The 25,645-nt window shown below is 45.3% G+C and overlaps 1 protein-coding gene across 1 annotated transcript; it reads left to right on the top strand.

Moving 5' to 3' along the window:
- On the top strand, positions 1 to 25,358 carry FTCDNL1 (formiminotransferase cyclodeaminase N-terminal like). Its single transcript, XM_079982448.1, has 6 exons — positions 1 to 254; positions 1,321 to 1,443; positions 5,562 to 5,657; positions 6,881 to 7,033; positions 15,264 to 15,455; positions 19,098 to 25,358. The coding sequence occupies exons 2-6, from the start codon at positions 1,329 to 1,331 to the stop codon at positions 19,535 to 19,537; spliced, it is 996 nt and encodes a 331-aa protein (XP_079838574.1). The 5' UTR covers positions 1 to 254; positions 1,321 to 1,328; the 3' UTR covers positions 19,538 to 25,358.
- Positions 25,359 to 25,645: the final 287 nt, after the last annotated feature.

Genomic DNA, 25,645 nt, shown 5'->3' with positions numbered 1-25,645 from the left:
GCCAGTTTCCCGGAAGAGGCTCCCAGCAAAGCACTAAAACTCACGTGGCGTTTGCAGTCTGGGAGGGACAGTCACAGAAAGAAAGAAAAAGTTCCTGTTGTTGGAAGTCTTAGCTTTGTTTTGCCTCCGCGCTTTACAGATTTTGGCGCAGTTGCTGTCTGGTCGGATGCTGCAAACCAGAGATAACTAGTATTGGTTAATAGCAAAATACCCTGAACCTGCGCTGCTAGCCGACCAGGCTTGTTTCCATCATTGTAAGTAGACCACCAGTTAGTCTAGATATAGTTCTGTCTTAATTTTGGGGATTCGTGCGGCAGCCCCCCCCCCCCCCCAGCTTGGGTTTGCTGTATAATTTTACCCGATCATACATGCCGCGATCAAATAAGATAGAAGTACTTTAACAAAAGTCTCATTGTTTTCTTCCTTATACTGAAATCATTTCGAGCAAAATATGCTTTAAAAGCGAAAACAATCAGTGCAATCCTCTACAAGTCTACTCAAAAAGTAAGGCACACATTGTTCAGTGGAGCCTATTCCCTTATATAGGGATTTAGTACAGGGCACTGAGATAAAAGGGTAATTGGTATCAAAAAAGAGAAAACAATTATTTGATTTCCATGAGAAAGAGTGAATCTGTGTTAAATGTGTGTGTGTGTGGGGGGGAATACAAGCTGTCATTTTAATGTCAGTGGTGTCATGTGGGTGCAGCAAAAAACATCCACCGACCCAATTTTTAAACAATCGTCTGGAAGCATCTAGATTGCAACCTAAATTTGGCATTTAATCTATAACAATGTGAAGAATTTCATAACTTGGTCAAGATGGGCTTGCTAGGCAGAATTGCATGGTGCAGATCGTAATTTATGACATTGTTACTTACACATGTCCATGTCTGTATATGTACTCCCCAGAAAGGGTGTCCAATTTTAGCTTCCCAATGCACAGAGAGACAGGGATTTAAAGCCATATAACAGTGTTTTCCCAACCTTTGATCTCTGGCTGCTTCTGGACTACATTTCCCATCATCCCTGACCACTGGGCTTGCTAGGTAGGGATGATGGGAGTTGTAGTCCAAAAACAGCCAGAGACCTACATGGCGGTGTCATATGCTATGATTTGCATCCACAAGATTCGTGTGAATGTCAGCATGGAAACAAATGCTTTCATGTAGGGATTTTGTCCTGGGCTAAGGGATATCATGAAGTGACTGGAAGCGGTTCCTCCTGTTGAGAGAGAAGGAACACTTTGACATCACCATTGGAGAATGCTACCGGTACCTTGCCTGTTATGTTGGAATTAGGGAGTATCCTTTTATTACAGGGGCGAAAATGACTTCTGGCAGAACTGGCTTGCGTCTGGCTGCTTGTTTACTAAACATTTCAGAAGGAAGAAGAACGGACATTGTTGAGAAAGTAGCAAGAGCTGCGGTTTGTGAGGATAATGGTAAGAATAATGTGGATCTACTCCAAATATGGGACGCGGGTGGCGCTGTGGGTTAAACCACAGAGTCTAGGACTTGCCGATCAGAAGGTCGGTGGTTCGAATCCCCGCGACGGGGTGAGCTCCCGTTGCTCGGTCACATGACCTGGAAGCTGTCTGTGGACAAACGCCAGCTCCCTTGGCCAATAAAGTGAGGACCTAATATGCACTTTCTTTATAATTTCTCGTTTTAGAATATCTCAAGCATATATTTTTTTTCTGTTTAGGATATCTCAAACGTGAAAATGCTTTTAAACCCTCAGGTTGCATATTAATGTCACCATCCTGCACTTAAAGGGTAAAGGTAAAGGGACTCCTGACCACTAGGTCCAGTCGTGGTCGACTCTGGGGTTGCGGTGCTCATCTCGCTTTATTGGTCGAGGGAGGTGGCGTACAGCTTCCGGGTCATGTGGCCAGCATGACTAAGCCGCTTCTGGCGAACCAGAGCAGCACACGGAAACACCGTTTACCTTCCCGCCAGAGTGGTACCTATTTATCTACTTGCACTCTGATGTGCTTTCAAACTGCTAGGTGGGCAGGAGCAGGGACCGAGCAACGGGAGCTCACCCCGTCGTGGGGATTTGAACCGCTGACCTTCTGATTGGCAAGTCCTAGGCTCTGTGGTTTAACCCACAGTGCCACCCGTGTCCCTTTCCTTTACCTTTACCTTACTCCAAATATACCTGGTCTAGCCAAAATTAAAACATCTGCAACCCAGTTCTAGGCACGTTTGCTTAGAATTCCACTGAACTCCTCTTTGGAACTTAAGCATGTGTGGAATAAGTTTGTCTAGTTGGTTGAAACAAGAGATAAGGCCTTTCCTATAGTGGTGTGGAGGAGCCCTGTGGAATGCACTTGGCTAGCCCCGCCCTCGGTATTGCCTGTGGAAGGAGCCCTATACATCTTCATGTGCGTAGGCCTCTGTCCGATGTGCGGCCAATGTTTGTTTGAAGGGGACCAATGCCAGGGCAGAGAGTGCATATAGGTGTCAGGCGGCAGTAGTCAGCTCCCATGTCTGGTTTCCAGGAACGTACAAGACAAGGAAAAGTTCTTACCATCTGCTTTTTATTCAGTATTTAGAGTTTGGATTTGGATTTGATATCCTGCTTTATCACTACCCTAGGGAGTCTCAAAGCGGCTAACAATCTCCTTTTCCCCTCCTCCCCCACAACAAACACTCTGTGAGGTGAGTGAGGCTGAGAGACTTCAAAGAAATGTGACTTGCCCAAGGTCACCCAGCAGCTGCATGTGGAGAAGCAGGGAATCGAACCTGGTTCACCAGATTACGAGTTTACTGCTCTTAACCACTACACCACACTGGCCTTATTTACAGAGAGAGGCTTGGAACACAGCCTCTTGGGATAATGGCATTGTCCCGAGTGACTCTCCACACTTCTTTTCTCCCACTTCCTCATTCGTCATTGTCACCTCCCCTACAGGTGGTGCTGAGGGCGCTCTGAGCCCTTTGCTCTCCTACTTTCAAGGATCACCGGATTCTGGGATAGGGGTGGTGTCTGGAATGCTTTCTAAAGACACTGTGTCCATCAGTTGTTGGCCCTCTGGTGCTTTCTCTTCCTTCTTTTCCCTCCTCTCCCATTATTTTCCAGCTTTCCCCCTCACCTGCCTCTGAGCTGTGACCTCCCTCAAACCCCTGTTATAATTCTGAACTGTCTCCTTCTTCTCTGGAAGGGTCAGGTTGGGGAGGGGGTCTCCACCATTCCTCCTCTGCCCAGTCCCTGACAACAGGACAGCCTGCCCTGGGATGCAAACCCTGATGGTGGAGGGAGTCTTATGTGAGCAGGATCCCCTTCAGACTGATGCTGACTGGGTGTGACCTGTTCTTTCATGGGAGCCCCTCCATGCAGTCATACCTGAATGCCAAAAGTACTTAGGATAGATCCATAACTGTGTATTGACAGAAAAGGGCAGACGTCAGTTAGCTGGAGTGAATAACTGCCGTATTTTTTGCTCTATAAGACGCACCAGACCATAAGATGCACCTAGTTTTTGGAGGAGGAAAACAAGAAAAAAAGTATTCTGAATCCCAGAAGCCAGAACAGCAAGAGGGATCTGGCTTCTGGGATAGCCTCTTGCTGTTCTGGCTTATGGGATAGCCGCGTGCACCCTCTCCTGGGCAGCGGGAAGAAGGCTCCCCTAAGAGTCGCACTCCCTTTAAAGAGCGTGTGTGCGGCTCTTTAAAGGGAGCACTGAGCATAGCCTCCTGCCTGCATTCACTCCATAAGACGCACAAACATTTCCCCTTACTTTTTAGGAGGGGAAAAGTGCGTCTTATAGAGCAAAAAATACAGTAGGTCATGCCAAAGCCTCTTTCTCCATTGTACCAGAAGCACAGCTCAGCTGCTTAGAGCATGGTACTGATAATGCCAAGGTTGCAGGTTCGATCCCTGTATGGGACAACTACACATTTCTGCATTGCAGGGGGGGTGGACTAGATGAGCCTCAGGGTCCCTTTCAACTCTACAATTCTATGATTATGATCAATGCAAGTGTGTTTATTATTTATTTATTTATTTATTTATTTATTTATTTATTATGATTTTCCATTGAATGGTTGTTTAACTGGGGGAGATCAAAATAATTTTTAAAACCTTCCTTATACCACGTCCGACTTATCTGTCCTTGTAGTCCAGCATTATCTGCTCTGGCTATCAGTGGCTCCCTAGGGTCTCAGTCTTTCCCATTACCTGCTACTTCAGGGTTGTTGATTCGGTAAGAAAATTGCACTCTGCACCTTCTCAGAGGCACTTGAATGTACATATTCCAATATTAGCCGTCGTCCTGGAAACCGATGGTGTATCTAAGCCCCCTGGCACAAATGAAGCTTTGATGAGAAAACATTAGTTGAGCTTTCAAGCTTTCTGTTCTCACCAACCCAACCAAACATTGACGTTGATGTTCGTGAAGCTCTGAAGCCGTATGTTGGGGGTGTGTGTGTGAAGTATGTATAGAAAGTCCTGCCTCAGGGCAGGAGCTGAGACTAAACAACACTCTTGAGTCCTTTTTATGATAGCTATGGTTTGGTCAGCCATGCATTTCTGAAGTCCTTCCAAATGGCAGCCTTTGTGAAGTTTTTGGATATAGTTTGCATGAGCTGTGTTTGCACAAAAGAAGCCCATTGATCTGTGAATCACTGACTAACACATTCTAAAACTTCGGGGTGGCGTTTTTGTTTGTGTACTTGTAAGAGTTTTTTATCTTGGCATCTCTTTCAGGCTAAGTTCATTGTGTGAACAAACTTAGGGCAAACAGATGCAGAAGAGGACCAGCCCTCGCCCATTAATGAAGTTGCCAAGAATTGGGAATTTCAGCCAGTATGGTTTTCATAATGACAAGCCCTGGATTGTGTTGCCTATCTGTACTCTCTCAGACAGGGGTGGGGAACCTGTTGCCCCCCACATGTTGCTAGATGAAATATACTCAGAGTCAGGAGTGGATTTCATGCTCTTTATTCAGCTCATAGTGGTGAGGAGGAATATGTTTCCCCAAAGTATCCGCTTTATATGCATTGTTTACACAATGGGCTGCACGTGATTGGCTAATTCCAGAATTCTCCTGTAGGCCAATCAGGTTGTGGTTTCACTTCCATCTGGAGCTGGATTGGGTGGCTCCTGCAGACCAATCATACTGCTGCATTGTTCTAGGACCAATCAGACTGCTGCATTCTGAATCCTGTTGTTCTAGGACCAATCAGACTGCTGCATTTTGGATCCTATTGTTCTAGGACCAATCAGACTGCTGCATTTTGGATTCTGTTCAACTCAGTACATAACACTAGACTACAATTCCCATCTTCTCTGGCCACTGGCCATACTGACTGTAGCTGATGGGATCAATATCTTTAAGGCCACAGATTGCATTGAGCAAAACTGTTCAATATTTTTCTAATCTATCATTCTTGCACCGATGTATGCTCCATTTAGCTTGATAGAACTTATTTTGCACTCAATGGATTTAGGATCAGAATGTACCTCTTCAAAACATAGCATGTGCTTAAGCTAAATTGGAAGCCTTTATTTGTTGTCTGAACCACAAGAATTGTTCCATTTTTTCCCTCCCCGTAGGCCAGGAGCATCTCCCTGCAACTGTGCTTAATATATTTTCTGACTATGACTATAACAGGTCCGTCATAACTATTGCAGCTCCAGTTGACAGACTGGGTAAGTTTTAAACACATTTATTAAAATATCCCAGCTCACATTATTATTATTATTATTATTATTATTATTATTATTATTATTATTAGCCTTTGAATGTTGTGTTTTTGAATGCAAAGTTTGCAGTTGTATACATGTTTGCCTGAGAGTAAAACAGTACATTTTAAAACGCATTGTTTCTCTCAGAAAACATGCTCTGGTGTTTAGCTTCCTTGATAAATGAGGACTTTAAAAAAAATCCTCAGCTGAAAAATTATATAAATACCAAGTACCAACACAAAGGCACATATTTCCAAAAAAGGGTGACATTTTAATCCCCTTGGTGGATGGTTGCACGAAAATCACAAACACAGAAAATTATGGTGTGACTGATTGTTTGTGACAAGAAGCTCTTGTCTGGAAGCTCTCTTAACCATTTTGGAAAATAAATAACATTCAGCTAGATTTGAGAGGGATGTGTTGTGTAGATTTTCCCTTCAACACTGGTTTACAAGAGCCAGTTCCCCAATTAACATCACACTCCTAACCATGTCTACTCAGAATTAAATTCTATTGAATTCAATGGGAACTTATTCCCAGGTAATTTGTGTTTGGACTGCAGCAAAGCTTACTTTTGAATTCAGGCTGTGTGGTGGAGGAGGAGCAGAATAAAATATTCTTTCTTATCTTTTCTGCTAAGGACGTTCTGTAGGGATGTTTACAAAGTGAATCAAAAGCAGTCTTGTCAGACAAAGTTAGCAGGAGGATGTCAGGTGGCCATAATTAACACGGTTGTGTTCAGCACTTCACTAAAAAAATACACCCTTATAGATTGTGATTCAATAGCAAACCCTCCAAGATACCAAGTGGGTTATTTTGTTAGTATATTTTAAAAGTGTGTTTGTTGCATATAATAAGTGTTATGTATTGAAGTTCTCACTCAGGCCACCAGGAGTATTGTTAAGAACCCTGCTTCAAGGTGGGTAGATTTATAAGAGTCGTAAGAGCTTCACATTTCTCCCAAAATTAGTGCTTTGTGTAAATGAGAAAGAGGGGTTATCTTATCACTGTCGCTAGAAACAGTCGCAAGGGGCGGGAGGGAGTTTGTCTATGCTCTTTCTTTGTGTGTGAATGTTTTAAATTAAAACACATTTGGGGCAAGAGTGGCTAAGATTTAGTTTTCCTTTTCAGATTTAGTTAATAATGGGTTTGATAAAGTTTCTTTCACCCTCTTTGTGTTTTGTTAGGCAGGTCTGTTGTTGCTGCCTGTGTGGAGGCTTTTGCTTCAATAGATATGGCGGAACATTCTGGAATCCACCCTTGCCTTGGCGCAGTAGACCTGGTGCCCATTTACCCGTTGTCGGGTGTCGATGTGGAAGAGTGCGGAACAGTGGCTCGAAGTAAGCAGAACCTGAACATCCAGCACAGGGAGGGGTAGTCAGTGTCGAGACCTCAATATGTGGTTGGTTGGACTCCAGTTCCCATCCTCCCCAGCCAGCATGGCCTTTGGTCAGGGATGATGAGAGTTGTAGTCTAGCAACAACTGGAGGGCCCCATCTTGGCTGCACAAGATCTGACCCAAGGATCCTTAATGTAGTCACTGATGGATGTTGGATTGTTCCTCTGTCAAAGCAGAGGCATCTCTCTAAATTAACTGGGGTAACTGTGCCCCTGAAGGACCAGGTGCGCAACCTGAGAGTCATTTTGGACTCACAGCTGTCCATGGAGGCGCAGGTTAATTCTGTGTCCAGGGAAGCTGTCTATCAGCTCCACCTGGTACGCAGGCTGAGACCCTACCTGCCAGCAGACTGTCTTGCCAGAGTGGTGCATGCTCTAGTTATCTCCTGCTTGGACTACTGCAATGCGCTCTATGTGGGGCTACTTTTGAAGGTGACCCGGAAACTGCAATTAATCCAGAAAGCGGCAGCTAGACTGGTGACTGGGAGTGGCCGCCAAGACCACATAACACCAGTCCTGAGAGATCTGCATTGGCTCCCAGTACGTTTCCGAGCACACTTCAAAGTGTTGGTGCTGACCTTTAAAGCCCTAAACAGTCTCCGTCCTGTATACCTGAAGGAGTGTCTCCACCCCCATCGTTCAGCCCCCAATGAGGTCCAGTTCTGAGGGCCTTCTGGCGGTTCCCTCATTGCGAGAAGTGAGGTTACAGGGAACCAGACAGAGGGCCTTCTTGGTAGTGGTGCCCGCCCTGTGGAATGCCCTCCCTTCAGATGTGAAGGAAATAAGCAGCTACAGTGGTGCCCCGCAAGACGAACGCCTCGCAAGATGGAAAACCCGCTAGACGAAAGGGTTTTCCGTTTTGGAGGCGCTTCGCAAAACAAATTTCCCTATGGGCTTGCTTCGCAAGACGAAAATGTCTTGCGAGTTCCTGCAGGGTTTCCCCCCCCCCCCCCTTTTCCTAAGCCCTAAGCCGCTTATCAGCTGATCCGCTAAAAGCCGCTAAACTGCTAATAGCGCTAATCCGCTAAGCTGTCAATGGGCTTGCTTCACAAGACGAAAAAGCCGCTATATGAAGAGCCTCACGGAACAGATTAATTTCGTCTTGCGAGGCACCACTGTATCTTTTCTTTAAAAGACATCTGAAGGCAGCCCTGTTTAGGGAAGTTTTTAATATTTAATGCTGTATTGTTTTTAACACTTGATTGGAAGCCGCCCAGAGTGGCTGGGGAAACTCAGCCAGATGGGCGGGGTATAAATAATAAATTATGATTATTTATTAATATTATTATTAGGGGTAGGGCGAGGTGGCACTCTGCAAATGTTCTTAGGATTCAAACTCCCGCCAACTCCAGCCAGCATGACCCATCGTCAGTGGTGATGGGAAGTCTAACAACAAGTGGAGAGGACGGCGTTGGCTAACCCCATTCTGAACCGTTTAGTGCAGCTGTTTAATGTATACTCCAAAGCATGGTTGTACAGTTTACAACTCGAATGACAGCACAGCATTTTAGATAACCAATTGCCACCTTGCTCACATTTTCACACTTTCTCAGATCTGTTGCCTGCTTGTGTGTTTGTTTACCACATTAAAATCCCACCCTTCGCAAGAAACACCAGGGAGGTTCACAGCAGTACAAATATATGTATATATATGTTAAAAACAATGTGTTAAAATACAGCCATCACAGTAAAAGCAGCCAATTCTACTAAAAGCTCTGCATTAATAACTAGCATATGCCTGGGTGCATTAGAAATGTTCTTATCATGCATCAAATCATATAACAAAAAGGCAGAACTTGCCTTATTTTTGAAGGGAGATGAGGGTGCCCACATACTGGCTAAAAAGGTAAAGGGACCCCTGACCATTAGGTCCAGTCGCGACTGACTCTGGGGTTGCGGCGCTCATCTCGCTTTATTGGCCGAGGGAGCCGGCGTTTGTCCGCAGACAGCTTCCGGGTCATGTGGCCAGCATGACTAAGCCGCTTCTGGCGAACCAGAGCAGTGCACGGAAATGCCGTTTACCTTCCTGCTGGAGTGGTACCTATTTATCTACTTGCACTGGTGTGCTTTCGAACTGCTAGGTTGGCAGGAGCAGGGACCGAGCAACGGGAGCTCACCCCGTCACGGGGATTCGAACCGCCGACCTTCTGATTGGCAAGTCCTAGGCTCTGTAGCTTAACCCACAGCACCACCCACGTCCCTCACATACTGGGTGCCATAATGGAAAAGGCTTTTCCTCTGGTTGTTTGTTTGTTTTCTATACCGCCCTTCATCCAAGGATCACAGGGACAACACAAAATTACATACCATGATAACAAACAGAAACAGTAACCCCATATTTAAAGGTCCGTTTAAAAGGCCGTTGATCATTTCATTAGCTAAAGTCCTGGAAGAAGAGGAATGTTTTTGCCTGGCGCCTAAGGATACGAGCCTCTTCTTTTGCAAGATAGATCTCAGCAGGCCACCAGCTAGGCCACCATCTTCCTTCAGGTACCCAGTTCTCATGTTGTTTAGGGTTTCTTAGGTTGACACAAGAACCTTTGAACTTGGCTTGATGGCAAATTTGTAGCCACTGCAGTTTTTTCAAAAGTGGCATTATATGTATAAAGTAGGCAGCCCCAGTCTACAGCCTAGCTGCTCTCTTAGTCTTTCTTGTTGTGTTTCTTCTCACTCGGGGTTACCAGCATGGTGCCCATATGCCTGACACTGCCTCCTCTGGCACTTGCGAAAAATGCCAGTAATGATTCCCTCCAAAACCCACAATGCGCAACAGACTCTTTGCTTTTCCTGCTCATTTTTTGTTGGCGCTGGCAAGGGCCTCAACTACATTGAACATGCCTCCTCAAACCTGCCCATGTTTCGTTGGAGGCCAGGATTGGACAATCATCGCTGCCTCTTCCATTCTGAACAGAGGAGAGGTGCTTCCCTGCCCCTGTCCGCTAGAGTGGGGCATGCCCAGACCTGCTCATCCTGTCTCTTTTTTTCTGTTTTTTTTTATAGATGTAGCATCAGTTTTGTGCTACACCGCATCCCCTTGACCGCCATTTTGTGTTCCATCATGTTCCCACGGCAGCCATTTTGTGATTGCACCCACATCACTCCTTCAAAATTCCAGAGTACCCTCTGGCCCCCACAGGCTGTTGATTTGTAGCATCCAAGTGCACAGCGGAATGATGAGGAATACGTGCCACATACTTTACTTTGCTTTATTTACATTTCAAAGCTGGTAGATTACAGAAAACCATCTTGTCTCTGCCGGAGCAGAAAACTGCATCCTCTCTCCTCTGAAGCTCAGAGAGAATCACACTGTGTGTGAGAACAGTGAAAAACAGGAAACCAGTGTACGTCACATCCAGTTTCCCTTTCCCGTGGGAAAACTCCAGCAGTAACTCTGTGGAATGTAAACATTGTCTTGTGACAAGCCTTTCGCTGCACAGTGAAGAGAGCAGAAACCAACATCCTCCCCCTTTCTGTGAACACCACTGGGCAGCGTGTTCGTACAATATCAGTACAAACCCAACTTCTGCACATAGGTACAGTGTTGATCCCTTGATACAATCTTGGACAATACATCAGCAGGAATTTCATTACCTGGCATATAGGACACCGTTACGAGTCCCTTCTGAATACGTTCCCTAGCATGTTGCAACTTCAATTGCAAGTGCTTCGTGCTTTGCTTACAACCCTCAGAATTCAGCAAAGCCAAACATGCTTTGTTGTCCTGGTAAACCTGGATTGGACATTTGACAGGAATTTTCATGTCTTTGCACAATTGTAACAACCATTCACAATCCTTAAGTGAATAAGACAGTGCATTCAGTTCAGCTTCACAAGTACTTAAGCTAACTGTTGTTTGCTTCTTGCATGACCAATCAAATAGACCCTGATTGTACATGTAGCAAACTCCAGACGTGCTTTTCCTGTCTGTAGTGTCACTTCCAAAACTTGCATCTGCAAATATCTCAAGACCACCAGACTTCTGATTGTTAAATCTCAGCCTGTAATGCATAGTGCCTTTCAAATACCGCGCTATACGTTTCAGAGCTTTCCAATCCTTAACAGTAGGATTGTTGACTTGTCTGCTTAGCAAATTACAGCTAACAGCAATGTCTGGTCTTGAACATCTGGCAATGAAGTTTAGCTTGCCTAGCACACTTCTGTACAGTGTAGTGTCAGAAAATGCTTCTTCAGTGTCATCTACCTGATAACCTGTTGTCATCGGTGTGTCTACAGGGTTAGCATCCATCAGGTTTAGTTTGCCTAACACATCAGCAATTTTCCGTGACTGGTGTACTAGAATGTTACCATCTTGATCTCTCTCTATTTCCAGAGATAGGTAGTTGTTTACCTCACCAAGATCTTTCATGTCAAAGTGTTCCTTCAGTTGAGCTAGGGCGTTATTGTACATTGTGACATCTTTCCAAAAGAATAAAAGATCATCAACATAAAACAAACAATACAGTTTCTTTTGCCCCTCCTCTTTGACAAATACACATGGATCAGCTTTCCCTTGCTTAAAACCTAGAGAAAACAATACCTCAGTGAGTTTTGTGTGCCAACATCGTGCACTTTGTTTGAGACCATAAAGGGATTTTTTCAGAGCACAAACAAATCCCTGTTTTACCTGTACGCCATCAGGTGGAAGCATATAAAGTGATTCATCTAGAGATCCGTACAGAAAAGCTGTATTCACATCATGGTGACTAATGTGTAGATTCTCCTCTGCAGCTAGCTTGAGCATAAGCCTAATGCTCTCATACCTCACTGTGGGTGAGTAGGTCTCGTGATAGTCTTCACCTGGTACCTGTGCAAAACCTCTGGCTACCAATCTGGCTTTGTGTCTGACTATCTTGCCATTTTGATCAGTCTTCGCTTTGAAGACCCATTTGCTTCCAAGCAGTTTCATTCCTGGAACTACTGGAACAAGTTCCCATGTTTTGTTCCTTTCCAAGGAATCAAGCTCAGCCTTCATGGCATTTAACCATGGCTCAGCTTCCTTTGAATCCAAATCCTGGATTTCTTGGAAACTTGAAGGTTCAAATACCTTCTTGGAGCTTTTAACAGCTGTTACTGCTATCTTAGCAAACTCATCAGCAAATCTCTTTGGAGGTCTGCCTTTTGTGGCTCTTTGTGACCTGCGAATTAGCCTTAGGTCTTCAACACTCTCCTCTTCCTTCTTAGGAGAAAAGCGACCTATTGTGAACAATGGTTCCTCCAATTCTTGATCAGAGCTTTCAGAGGGTCGCATAGAGGCTTTCGCACTCTTGAAATCCTCTGAATCACCTGATTCAGTTTCAGACTCAGAATCAGTACTTTCATCAGTGGGTGTGGGTTGTTGTGGTTGCTTTTGACTATCCTCAGTCTCATCACTGTCATCAGGATAACATTGGAAAATTCCCACATTCTCCCCCCACTTGGCATTGTACTCAACACTTCTTGTGAGCTTAATGGTCTTAGAGTCAGTCATCCTTATTCTGTAAGAACCTTTCTCATAACCTAGAAAGATACCATGCAAACCACGCTTGTCTAACTTGGAGTTTTGTGGTGAGTGAACCCACATGTCAGAACCAAAAATTTTCATGTGTTTGATGTATGGCTTTTTGCCAAACATCTTCTCATAGGGGGTACAACCAATCGCTGAAGATAACCTGCGATTATAACTGTAAGTGAAACATGAGAGAGCTTCGGCCCAATAACTCTCTGGAAGATTTGCATCATGCAGCAAGGTTTTTAACCCTTGAAGCAATGTCTGATTTGCTCGTTCCGCAAGTCCATTCTGCCATGGCGAGCGAGGACTAGACAAATCGTGTTGAATTCCTTTCTCAGACAGAAAAGCCTCAAACTGCTGAGAAGTGAATTCCCCCCGCGATCTGTGAAAAGAATTTTTGCCTTCTTACCATGCACATTTTCCAACCAAGCACAGAATTCCTTGAACCTAGGAAAAGCCTCTGATTTCTGCTTGAGATTGTACACATGAATATACCTGGAAAATGCATCAATGAGAACCATGAAGTACCTATTTCCTCCCAAAGAGGGCGCTAGTGGTCCAACCAAATCAGCATGAACAATTTGGTATGGTTCTGTAGCTTGCCTACTAGACACCTTACCTTTCGCAGCCATTTTCACCTTGTTTGCTGCGCATGCCTTGCACTTCATGTGGTACCTGCAGGGTTTAATAGTCATACCTTCAACCAAGGCAGGCATTTTAGATACTGCCTCAAAACCCAAATGACCAAATTTTCGATGAAAATCATGAATGCATTCTGCATGCAAACATTTGTTAGAACCTGCAATGCAACAAGTGTCATCCTGCACAACATCATCATAATACAAAACATACAAACGATCAACATATTCAGCATACAATACATAATCATTTTTCTTTGTGATGATGCACCTTTTGTTCTTAAAGGAAACGTCAATGTTCCGCTCATTCAGCTGTCCAACGCTGAGCAAATTATGTTTGGCATCCGGAACATAAAGTACATTCTTTATCGATAAGTCCAAACTGTGAAGAACAACAGTTCCGTAGCCTTTACTGGGAATTGTGTGGTCATCCGCCTGGTGAATCGCACCTTCCTGCGGTGTAAAAGACACGAACAGTCGCTTATCGTTGCACATGTGATGCGTTGCCGCTGAATCAACAACGAAGAAAGATCTAGACGTCTTCTGGACCTCTGCAACTTTTGGAGTGAAACGTGAGACCATTGCTTTGGGCTGCGTTGTCCTGGACACCGGACCTTTGCCTTTGCTCTGGCCTTTTCCACGCGATGAGCTTCCGCTGCGCTGCTCTGTCTTGGCCCTGGGATATTTGCATTCCCTCTTCATATGGCCTAGACGTCCACAGGAGTAGCATTTCACTGCCTTCAAAGCTTTGGCGCCATCTGGTGGTTCCACTGCACTATGGGATGACGACTGTGAAGTCTCCCCCTTTCCCATGCAGCTATCACCCTGGCAATCTGCTTCATTCTGAATCATGGCAGTATCACAGGCTACTCTGAGCTGAGCATGTGGCTGATTGGCACCAGATTCTCCACTTGCATCAGCCAGCCTTTTGCAGCTAGCCATCATATTATGCAGCTTGTTAAAATAATGCATAGTAGATTCAGCTTCTGTCCTCATGTATGCCTCCCTCAAAGCGTCCCAAATTTCTCTGGCTGAGGTCTTATCACGCAATAGACAGAGCTCTTCTGGGGATACTATCAATGTAAGAGTTCCCCTTGCTTTGGAATCTTTAGCTTTCCATGCATCTGTAACTGGAGCTGGGGGGGTGTCTGTAATAACTTCAAACAGACCCTCTTTCCGCAGAATAGCCTCTGCATAGATAACCCAGTCCGTATAATTTTTCTTATTGAGCTTGGGAATCCCACAAGCATCCTGAAGGGCCATCATGACTCTGGCATTAGCCTTCTGCATCATCTCTGCTGCTTTAAACAAGCTGCTTTATACAAGCTGCATCTCTGCTGCTTCAAGCCTCATTCCAAAGGCAAGTTCAAAACAGCTTTCTCTCTGCCCTAAATCATACTGCGTCACTGTTATCAGCAGCTGCTTCAGCCCAAAAGTTACTTTCGATTTCCCCAGCATAGGCATAGCCGCTGCCTGTAGCCGGCAAACGGACATAAAAGTTCAAAGTCCAGCCATAAAGCCATTAAATAGAAGCTGGCAGGCTGCCCGGAGCAGTAGCACATACCTCATCAATCATCTTGACGCGCAGATACCGTCCGATCCGTCCCTCTGCATTCCGATCCTTTTTCCGGAATTCCAATGACTGCGTCTTCTGGGCCATAACCAAAATGTTGATTTGTAGCATCCAAGTGCACAGCGGAATGATGAGGAATACGTGCCACATACTTTACTTTGCTTTATTTACATTTCAAAGCTGGTAGATTACAGAAAACCATCTTGTCTCTGCCGGAGCAGAAAACTGCATCCTCTCTCCTCTGAAGCTCAGAGAGAATCACACTGTGTGTGAGAACAGTGAAAAACAGGAAACCAGTGTACGTCACATCCAGTTTCCCTTTCCCGTGGGAAAACTCCAGCAGTAACTCTGTGGAATGTAAACATTGTCTTGTGACAAGCCTTTCGCTGCACAGTGAAGAGAGCAGAAACCAACACAGGCTGCCACCGCTGTTCTAGCTGTTGTACTTCCCTTCTGTTCCTCTCTTCCCTCAGATATAGCAGAGACCCTGGTCTGCCGTGTTCCTGAATGCAGCATATTTCTTTTTGGGCAAGCTCATCTCCCAGAGAAGCAAAGTCTGGTTCAAAGAAGAAAACAACTGGGATGGTTTAACCGCAGAGCTTTCAACACAGCCACTGTTATCCCTGATATAGGACTGTCGCCTACCTTAAAACATGGTTTAACAGGTATGAAATGATGGCAGTGTTCATTGTTGCTGTTTTTTGTCATGGGTACAAGGCAATCAATGTTTCTAGGACTTCACAGAGGAATATAGCCCACTCCCTAGTGGTCTGTGCCCCAAGGAGCTTACATATAAATATTGAGAATGGGAGAGAATGCAGATAAGAGACAGGTGAGTGTCATAGCTGTCAACTGTCCCTTATTTGGCAGGAAAGTCCCTTATCCCAGTGCCGTGTTTTGAAAGGAAGACGGATGAGGCATTGCTACAATCCATTGAAGAGAATCCATTAATATAGAATGGGGAGGGGGGTAGATATCAAGAGAATAACAGTAATTATTCTCCTATTGACCCACTTAGAATTAACCTACTTAAAAAACGCTCTGCATAAAACAAAGCTCCTTATGTACTTTGATTGAATAATCCATTTTTTTAAAAAAAATCCTGTTACTTCAGACGTCATTCTGCCGCAAGAATCCTTTTTTTTTTAAAATATTTATTAAGAATTTTTCATTTACAGTAAAAAAAAATGAACATAACATTGCATATCACATATTTTCTTATCACTTCTGGACTTCCTCACATCTCCTGCTCCTACGTTCTAGTTTAATACACTTAAAACAACAATTTATTCCCTTATCTCCATCCTTACTGTCAAATTTCGAATATATTTCAAATTTTAGATACGTTTATTCCAATCCTTACAAAAGAAAATTTAATTTAGCCTAATAATTATCTAAAAAAAATAGGTTTTTCATCTTATATTTAAATTATCTTCATGATTTACTTCATCTATTTTGATGGTGCCAATTTGTCTAAAATCAAGCATCCTGCTTAACATTCATACAGTTTACAATATTTTTGCAGATAAAGCTTAAATTTTTTCCAGTCCTCTTCAACGATTTCTTCTCCCAGGTCTCGGATTCTGCCAGTCATCTCAGCCAGTTCCATGTAGTTCATCAGTTGCATCTGCCATTCTTCCAGTGTGGGTAGATCTTGGGTTTTCCAGTGTTTAGCAATAAGTATCCTTGCTGCTGTAGTTGCATACATGAGAAAAGTTTGGTCTTTCTTTAACACCCCTTGGCCGACAATACCCAAAAGGAAGGCCTCTGGTTTCTTAAGGAAGGTATACTTAAATACCTTTTTCAGCTCATTATATATCATTTCCCAGAAGACCTTCACCTTAGGACAGGTCCACCAAAGGTGAAAGAACGTTCCTTCATTTTCCTTACATTTCCAACACTTGTTATCAGACAAGTGGTATATTTTTGCAAGTTTGACTGGGGTCATGTACCATCTATATATCATTTTCATTACATTTTCTTTCAAAGCATTACATGCAGTGAAATTCAACCCAATAGTCCACAACTTTTCCCAGTCCTCAAACATAATATTATACCCTATGTCCTGTGCCCACTTTATCATAGCCGATTTAACCGTTTCATCTTGTGTGTTCCATTTTAACAGCAAGTTGTACATTCTTGAAAGTACCTTGGTCTTAGGCTCTAGCAATTCCGTTTCTAATTTCGATTTTTCCACCTGGAATCCTAATTTTTTATCAAGTTTAAAAACTTCTTTAATCTGGGCGTAGTGTAACCAATCTCGCACTTTATCTTTCATTTTCTCCTGACTCTGCAATTTCCAATTGTCTCCTTCTTTTTCTAATATTTCCCAATACTTTGGCCATTTGGCCTCCATATTGAGTCTTTTTCGGGCCTTAGCTTCCAATGGTGAAAGCCACCTTGGAGTTTTATTTTCCAATAAGTCTTTATTAATAAGTCTTTATATTTTGTCCAGACATTAAACACTGCCTTTCTGACAATATGGTTCTTAAAAGCCTTATGAATCTTAGCATTATCATACCATAGATATGCATGCCAACCAAACGCATTGTTGAAACCTTCCAAATCCAATACATCAGTGTCCTCCAGAAGTAGCCAGTCTTTTAGCCAGCAGAAAGCTGCTGCTTCATAATACAGCCTTAAGTCTGGCAGGGCAAAGCCCCCTCTTTCTTTCACATCAGTTAGTATCTTAAACTTGATTCTGGGCTTTTTGCCCTGCCAGACAAATTTGGAAATATCTCTCTGCCACTCTGCCGCAAGAATCCTTAAACCAGTTATTATTGCCAGCGCTGTCACACACATACTGCATTTGCGTTTGAGAAAGGGACACACACCAGATGTTAATTAGTGCATTTGTTTTTATTTTCCCTCTACCTCAACAATTTGGCCTTGAGGGTTTGTGTTCTTTTTTTGTTTGTTTGTTTGCTGTAAAGATCTTTGTTTCTATCCAGGCTCTGGCTCATAAACTACAAAGACAATGAGTCAGAACTCCAAGGAGGAAAGGAAAAGAAAAGACCTCGGAGAAATATTAAACTTTCACACTCTTTTCTTCATCATGAACAATTTGCAATGATGATTTATCCCAGGTGGAGTTTCTCCCCTTCCTTCTTTCACGCTGCTTACGAAGAGGCAGATATAAAACTGCTTTTCACTGGGGAATAGGTCTTGAGTGCAGTACCTTTGATTTATTTACTAGATTCGCCACTGGCTGATTTCTATTTGCACCGAGGTAGCTCAGCGTGAGAAACAGACTTTGATCTGCAACTTCCCTTCTCCTGGAATGCTCTTCCAGAGCATTTATGTAAAAGCTTGGGAACTGCGGGCCTGGGGGGGCGGCATATGCCCTCCTTCAGACCTTTATTTGCAGTCCTGGGAAGTCTCTCTAGGCCATAAAACTCACCAGGCCTGCTTTGGACCAATCGGAAGCCATGTCTTGGTTTTTGAGCGGTTCTGGGGGTTGAATGGACTCCTGGAACGCATTCTGTTCGAGAACCAAGGTACGACTGTACTACTCTCTGCCTCCTGATAAAGAATACTGAATATTGCCTGGTGTATAAATGAAGGATTAGCCAAAGTCCTTTTCCGAGGCTTAGAAACTACTCGACCGTATCTGGAGAATAGATGCAGAAGCCAAACCAACCTAACAACCTGTGCTGGTCCCGAGGGTTAAATGTGCGGCAAGGTCTGAGTCCATCCAAGGTCAAGGGTGAGGTATGAAGCCTGTCTGTCAAAGCTGAAGAGGGGTCCAAGGCCGGGAGTCGGGTGAGGTCAGGAACTCTGGCAGAAGAGCAGGACAGGGTGCAGGCAGGAACAGGCTACCAACAATGTTGCTCCCGCAACCTGGGACTGGGGCTGACTGGCTTTTATCTGCCCCAAGGCATAGGGCGGCCCCGATCCTCTGGTGACTTGCCTCTCCTGGCCTGGAGGCGAGCACTCCTCCTGCAGGAACTTAGTTCCCTCCGCCTCTCTGCCCTGAGCCTCTGCAGCTCAGGAGAGGCTGGAGGGTTACCGGACCCAGAGGCAACCTCAGCTTCCTCTGATGGGGCTGAGAGTGGAGCACCTGCAGGCATTGGGTCCTCCATCACCTCAGGAGCCAGAGCAGACTCAGCTGGTGCCTGCACCTGAGGATCCAGCACAGGTGAGGACCCTTCAGGCTCAGGCCCCAGCCCCGGCTCAGCTGGTTCTGGAGGCGGGGACTCCTGTGCAGGCTAGGATTCCTCAGGTTCAGCCTCCGAGTCCGAATCCCAGGCCATCACATAACCATTAATTCTGACTCGCACCGGTGGCTCATTTTCTGATCATTTCAGGGGTTGGGGCCAGCCCTTACGTGATGAATTGCAACGTGACTGTCGACACACAAGACTTGACTACGGCCAAGGCGATCGCAGGCTCTGTCCGGGGCAGTAGTGCTGGAGGCCTGAAGGGCGTGCAGTCGATGGCTTTCCCACACAACGGGCAAATCGAAATAGCGTGCAACGTGGAAAGCTTTGACGAGCATGACACCAGCTGGGCCGCGGGGGACAGGTCAGGATATGTTTCCTACAGCCTTCTCGGGAGAACGTATCACTACGTGTCGCCTTGGCTGATAGAGGCGTCCATTAAGAAGTCAGCCAGAGACCGCGGAGTAAACACTGTTGGGACCGCGCTGGTTGGGTTTACCCCAGAGGAATGCGCACGATGCGCTGCCTACGCATTGACAAGCGGTGTCCATGAATTCTGGAGGATGCGGGGCGGCGTTTTCATGTGATAGCCTTGCTGTTTGCTGGCTTTAAATTGGGGTGGAGAACCTTAGATCTGGGAGTCACACCCTGTCCCCAGACAGACTCTTGCCCCACTCAGTGACCCTCAAATGTTTTTGCCTGGCTGGAGCGCATCATTGAACTCTGACCCTGCTTCTGGCTTGCCTGTAGGAAGGATGGAAAGGGTTGTGTCAGATTGTGTGTGAATTAGCCTACTGTACAAAGGTAAAAAATTACACTAATTGCTGTGCCCGGTTTTACCTCTGGCGCTGCCCACCCCTGTTATGAAACTCCCAGAAACCTGCCGTCAGGCTGAAAAACCGTTCCTGATCACTGTTTAAAATTCTTCTCCTTGCTAATTCCAAGGCAGCCTTTGGGGGCCAGGAGACTGAAGCAAGGTAGAAATAAATTTACATACTTTATTGTCACTTGTACAACTTGAATACAGTGAGATTACACAAGCACTCCCCACTCAGCTCTCTTAGTCTTAATTCCCCTCGTTTACTGACGCACACCCACCAAACCCGAAAGTCAGTCGCCCTGTTGTTATCTTTTCATTCACCACCTAACAGCCCATGGATAGAAGCTGTTCTTTACCTTGTTGGTGCGACTAATCATGCTTCTATATCTTCTGCCCGAGGGCGAGAGATCAAGATAGCGCCGGCCAGAGAGTGAATCATCCCTGAGAATTTTCCTCACTCTCCTGAGGCAACGTTCTTCCGCGATGTCATCCAGCGGATTCACGGGACAGCCCATAATATCTTGTGCTGTATTCACCGCCCTCTGTAGGCACTTCCTATCAGTTGATGTCTAACCAGCGTACCATACCGTGAAAGGACACTTTATATGTGCATTTATGTAGAGTGTATCCAACTAACACTTTGCCCAGAATTAGGACATCCTGGATTAGGCCAGAAGTTCATCCTTTTTTCACAGTGGCCAACCAGATGCTTATGGGAAGTCTGTAAGCAGGACTTGAATGCAACAGTCCTCATTTGTGATTTCAAGCGAATGGTGTTCTAAGGCGTACGACCTCCGAGAGTGTTAGGTACTAAGCTTGGATCCTAGAACAAAAGGCAGGTAGGATCCTGGAAGGCAGCAACCTGATTGGCCTGTAGGAACAGTCCAATCAGGCTTCAGGAGGGGAGTTGAATCAGCCAATCACGTGGGACCCATTGTGTAAATAATGTATATATAAAGGTAAAGGGACCCCTGACCATTAGTTCCAGTCATGACCGACTCTGGGGTTGTGGCGCTCATCTTGCTTTATTGGCCGAGGGAGCCGGCGTTTGTCTGCAGACAGCTTCTGGGTCATGTGGCCAGCATGACTAAGCAGCTTCTGGCAAACCAGAGCAGCGCACAGAAACGCCGTTTAAGTTGCCACCAGAGCGGTACCTATTTATCTACTTGCACTTTGAGGTGCTTTCGAACTGCTAGGTTGGCAGGAGCAGGGACCGAGCAACGGGAGCTCACCCTGTCGCGGGGATTCGAACCGCCAACCTTCTGATCGGCAAGTCCTAGGCTCTGCGGTTTAACCCACAGCGCCACCCGTGTCCCAATGTAGATATAGCCAGAGGTTTTTGGGGAAAGCACTCATTCACTGTTTGCCATGAGCTGAAATAAAGAACATGAAATCAACACTCAACTCTGAGTATATTTCAGAGACACTAGGAAAAGCAGAAAAACATATGTGATTTGGAAAGTTGCCCCAAAACCTAGCTAGTGGTTCCAGCACAATCACAAGTTCTTGATTCTCCAGGAGCAATGGGTGGCAAAGGGATGGACTCCAGAGAGTCTTGGCTGGAACCTCAGTGGGCCAGATGGGGAGGCTTCGCAGATTGGAACTGGCCATAGGGTGGCAGTTCCCTCACCCCTGTCCTAGAGCCTGGCTCCTCCCTTTCTTCTTGTGCCCCATCCATGCCAAAGAGGCTGTATGGGAGCCAGCTTGATGCCCTCCGCATTTCATTGTACCACAGCTCCCATCATCCCTGACCATATTGGCTAGAGCTGATGCAACCTGGTCTCCCGACGACAACTGGAGCACCAAAGTATCTCCCTGGAGGTTAATCTTGGTTTATCACGTCCCCCTTGGGAGGCTGTTGCGTTGATAGCGATAAAAACCAAGAGCGAGCAAGAATCCCTGGTATAATTATTGGGGGAAATGGCTCGCGCTTCCATGATGCCCTCTCTAGGGTGCTTCCCTTTAGAGCCACCTATCATCCAATAATAGAAGATTTGCCTTTGCATTTCAGAAGCTGTTTAAGGCAGTGGCCGTAATGTGAACCGGCAAATCCCACAAATTACCTATTTGATGTGTGCAAAATTGACTATTGATGCAAGATGCGGTGGTGACTCGGAGGCGTTTGACATATTCCGGGAGGATAACAAGGCTAAACATGGAAGCAATTGCCTGTTCTTGGCACCTTAGATTTTGCATCATCTCCACCAGAGGGCAGCAATTGCAAATCCTCCCTTTAAAATGACAGTTTTTGCTATTTTGCTTTCCTCTTGTTTTGCCATCCAGCGGCTAAGGGGAGGACTGCTCAGCAAAGAAAGTTTTATAGTGCACGTGCTCAAGTATGAGCTATTGACATGCAAATGTTATTGCGCAGTTTCCAGTCTTGGTGTCGGGTAGTGGCTGCCGTTCATTAAAAAGGAAGAAGTGAGTGTCTGTGTATGTGTTGTGGACTACATTTGGGCTGCTCGAATGTTAGCATGCCTCGTTGTGTGGTGGCATGAATGAACACCCAGGAAAAATCCTGGTTCACATCTCACTTATCATAGAATTGTTGAGTTTGAAGGGACCCTGAGGCATAGCTGTCAACAGTCCCTTATTTGGCGGGAAACTCCCTTATCCCAGCGCCATGTCCCACTGCTGTCCCTTATTGATGATGTCCCTTAAATTTCCCGGGTTTCAAAGGAAGCAGCTCCTCTCCCTGCCGGCCAGGGAGGAGGGAGGCTCTAACTGTGTTGCTTGGCTGCGTTGCTCACCCAATAAGGAGGCTAAGAACGACTAGGGGGTGGAGCTTGCATGCCTTGTGCCAATCAAATCGGCTGCATTGCCTGGGGACTTGCCTTTGCTCAGTGCTTCCCAGCAGAGAGGTGACAGTGGTTTTCCTTGCTGCATCCCCTTTGCCGGGTTTCTGCACTGTGGGAACCACCGCTTGAGGCTTCGTTTGGCTTCTGGCTGGGCTTTCTGCCTGTGGCTCAGAAGTTGAACATACCTGTGCTTGGAAAATCCCTTGTTTTGGCTACTGATCCCTTATTTTTGAAGCTGCTAATCCTTTATTTTCAAATCTGTAAGTTGACAGCTATGCCCCGAGGGTCATCTAGTCCAATCCCCTACAATGCAGGAAATTTGTTTTGCCTAAATGGGGCTCGGACCCATGACCCTGACATTAAGAGTCTCATCTACCAGCTGAGCTATCCCAGGCACTTCTGGCCTTTGAACTCACTTGCTGGCTTTTCCTAACATAACCTCCTCACATTCAGCCCCCAGTCCTTATGCAACAATTAATTTATTTAATGAATTTATTTAAATTTATTTAAATATTGCTGTTTCTGCATTTTAATGTTTCCATCCTGAAAATGTTTCAGTGAAGCAAAGTCTCTACTCTATTAATGTTGCATATAGGTAAAAGGTAAAGGTACTCCATCTACTCAGAGTCTTGCGGAAGAACAATGTCAATCAACATCTGATCATCTCCTTCTACCGGTCCACAATAGAAAGTGTCCTTTCATACTGCATCACGGTGTGGTACGCTGGTTTGACATCATCTGATAGGAAGTGCCTACAGAGGGTGGTGAATACAGCACAAGATATCCTGGGCTGTCCCGTGAATCCACTGGATGAAATAGCAGAAGAACGTTGCCTCAGGAGAGTGAGGAAAATTCCCAGGGATGATTCACACCCTGGCTGGCACTTTCTTGATCTCCTGCCCTCAGGCAGAAGATATAGAAGCATGATTAGTCACACCAACAGGGTAAAGAACAGCTTCTATCCGTGGGCTGCTGAATGAAAAAATAACAACAGGGCAACTGACTTTCGGGTGTGGTGGGTGTGCGACAGTAAACGAGGGGAATTAAGACTAAGAGAGCTGAGTGGGGGGTGCTCATGTAATCTAACTGTGTACAAGTTGTACAAGTGACAATAAAAGTATTTCAGTTATTTCAATTAAAAGACCCCTGGACGGTAAAGTCCAGCCAAAGGCGACAGAAACTTTGCTGTTGGCTCATAAAAGCTCTAGGGTTAAGGACTTTGCTGAAGTTAGTCTTAAGTCCCATTAAGTTCAATGGATCTACTCTATCTGGGTCTGGATCCACCCTTTTATATTTATTTCACTTCAATCAAAACAAAGTGTAACACGTATGCCCATCATGAGATAGTTTGGACAATCAAATAAATTAAACAAATTATTTATGATCATGATTATATTTTTTACTTTTACTTTTTTGAAGTTTTTAAAGTTAAAAGAAAAGGTAAAGGACCCCTGGACGGTTAAGTCCAGTCAAAGACAACTATGGGTGCGGCACTCATCTGGCTTTCAGGCCAAGGGAGCCGGCGTTTGTCCACAGACAGCTTTCCGGTTCATGTGGCCAGCATGACTCAACCACTTCTGGTGCAATGGAACACCGTGGTGGAAACCAGAGCTCACGGAAATGCCATTTACCTTCCTGCCGCAGCGGTACCTACTTATCTACTTGCACTGGTGTGCTTTTGAACTGCTAGGCTGGCAGGAGTTGGGACAGAGCAATGGGAGCTCACTCTGTCACGGGGATTCAAACCGCCAGCCTTTTGATCAGCAAGCCCAAGAGGCTCAGTGGTTTAGACTGCAGCGCCACCCGTGTCCCTTAGTAATGTTGCTTCTCTCCCACTAGAGTATCTCAGGAGAGGCTTTTCTGCCGGGAGCAAAGGAATGTGGAAGTTGCTGGGAATCTCACATTTGCATGGACATCTCTACGCTTGGGATGTATTTTGTACAACCGGTTATTTCTCAGAAAAGCAAAACCACGTCCACTCACAGATAGGATGGGCGCTTACATGTTGTCCCCCCAAAGAGGAATGCATCACCCCCCTAAAATGGGGATGAATATTACATAATATTGTAGGTGCCAATTTATATGAATAAAGGTGCATCTTTAGCAATAACAGAGCCTAGGCTTGCTGATCAGAAGGTCAGTGGTTTGAATCCCCACAACGGAGTGAGCTCCTGTTGCTCGGTCCCTGCTCCTGCCAACCTAGCAGTTCGAAAGCACATCAAAGTGCAAGTAGATAAATAGGTACCACTCCGGCGGGAAGGTAAATGGCGTTTCTGTGTGCTGCTCTGGTTCGCCAGAAGCGGCTTAGTCACGCTGGCCACATGACCCGGAAGCTGTACGCCGGCTCCCTCGGCCAATAAAGCGAGATGAGCGCTGCAACCCCAGAGTCGTCCGCGACTGGACCTAATGGTCAGGGGTCCCTTTACCTTTACCTTTACTAGCATGGAAGTACAAATACAACCCATCTCACCGTGGTGGAAATGACAGTGTCTCCTGTGTGCCTGGCTCAGGCTGCTGTCTAGGTGCTGCTAACTTTTGATGGGCAACTCCCTGCTCTCCCTTTCTTAATGGCCTTTTAGTTTTAGACTGAACTTGCACTGAGCAAGGGAGGACTTCAGGGGAAGGAGGCTGTTTTCTGCCACCTTGTTCACTCTGCAGCTGATGAACTGGTTCAGCTACACAAATTGTTCAACTGGAAATGGGCGAGAGCTTATTTCACCCAAATATTGTTTGGCTGCTTTTTTTTTGTAAAACTGGAGACAGTAAAAGAGAGGCTGTTGTTGAACTCGATCTGCAATATTGTTTTATTTATTGATCAAAACCTATATATATTGCTTCATTGCAGAAAAACCTCTGAGTTAAATTATCAATCGAGAACAATGGAAAACATTTAAAATTGATTAAAATTAACAGCAAAAGCGATTATAAACGGGTCAACATCTTCATATATATGTCCGGAAAGGCAGGCAGCTGCCACACTAAAATAACTTTCGACAAGTTCTAAACTTGTTTTGTTCTGTGGTGTTGATACCAGCTTTACTGAAGAGGTATGGGTAGGCGGGCGTTTTGCTAAGTCC

This window comes from Podarcis cretensis (assembly GCF_951804945.1).
Source record: "Podarcis cretensis genome assembly, chromosome: 1".
NCBI lineage: Eukaryota > Metazoa > Chordata > Lepidosauria > Squamata > Lacertidae > Podarcis > Podarcis cretensis.
The sequence above is the reverse complement of the archived record's forward strand: the minus strand, read 5'-3'. Positions and strand labels throughout refer to the sequence as shown.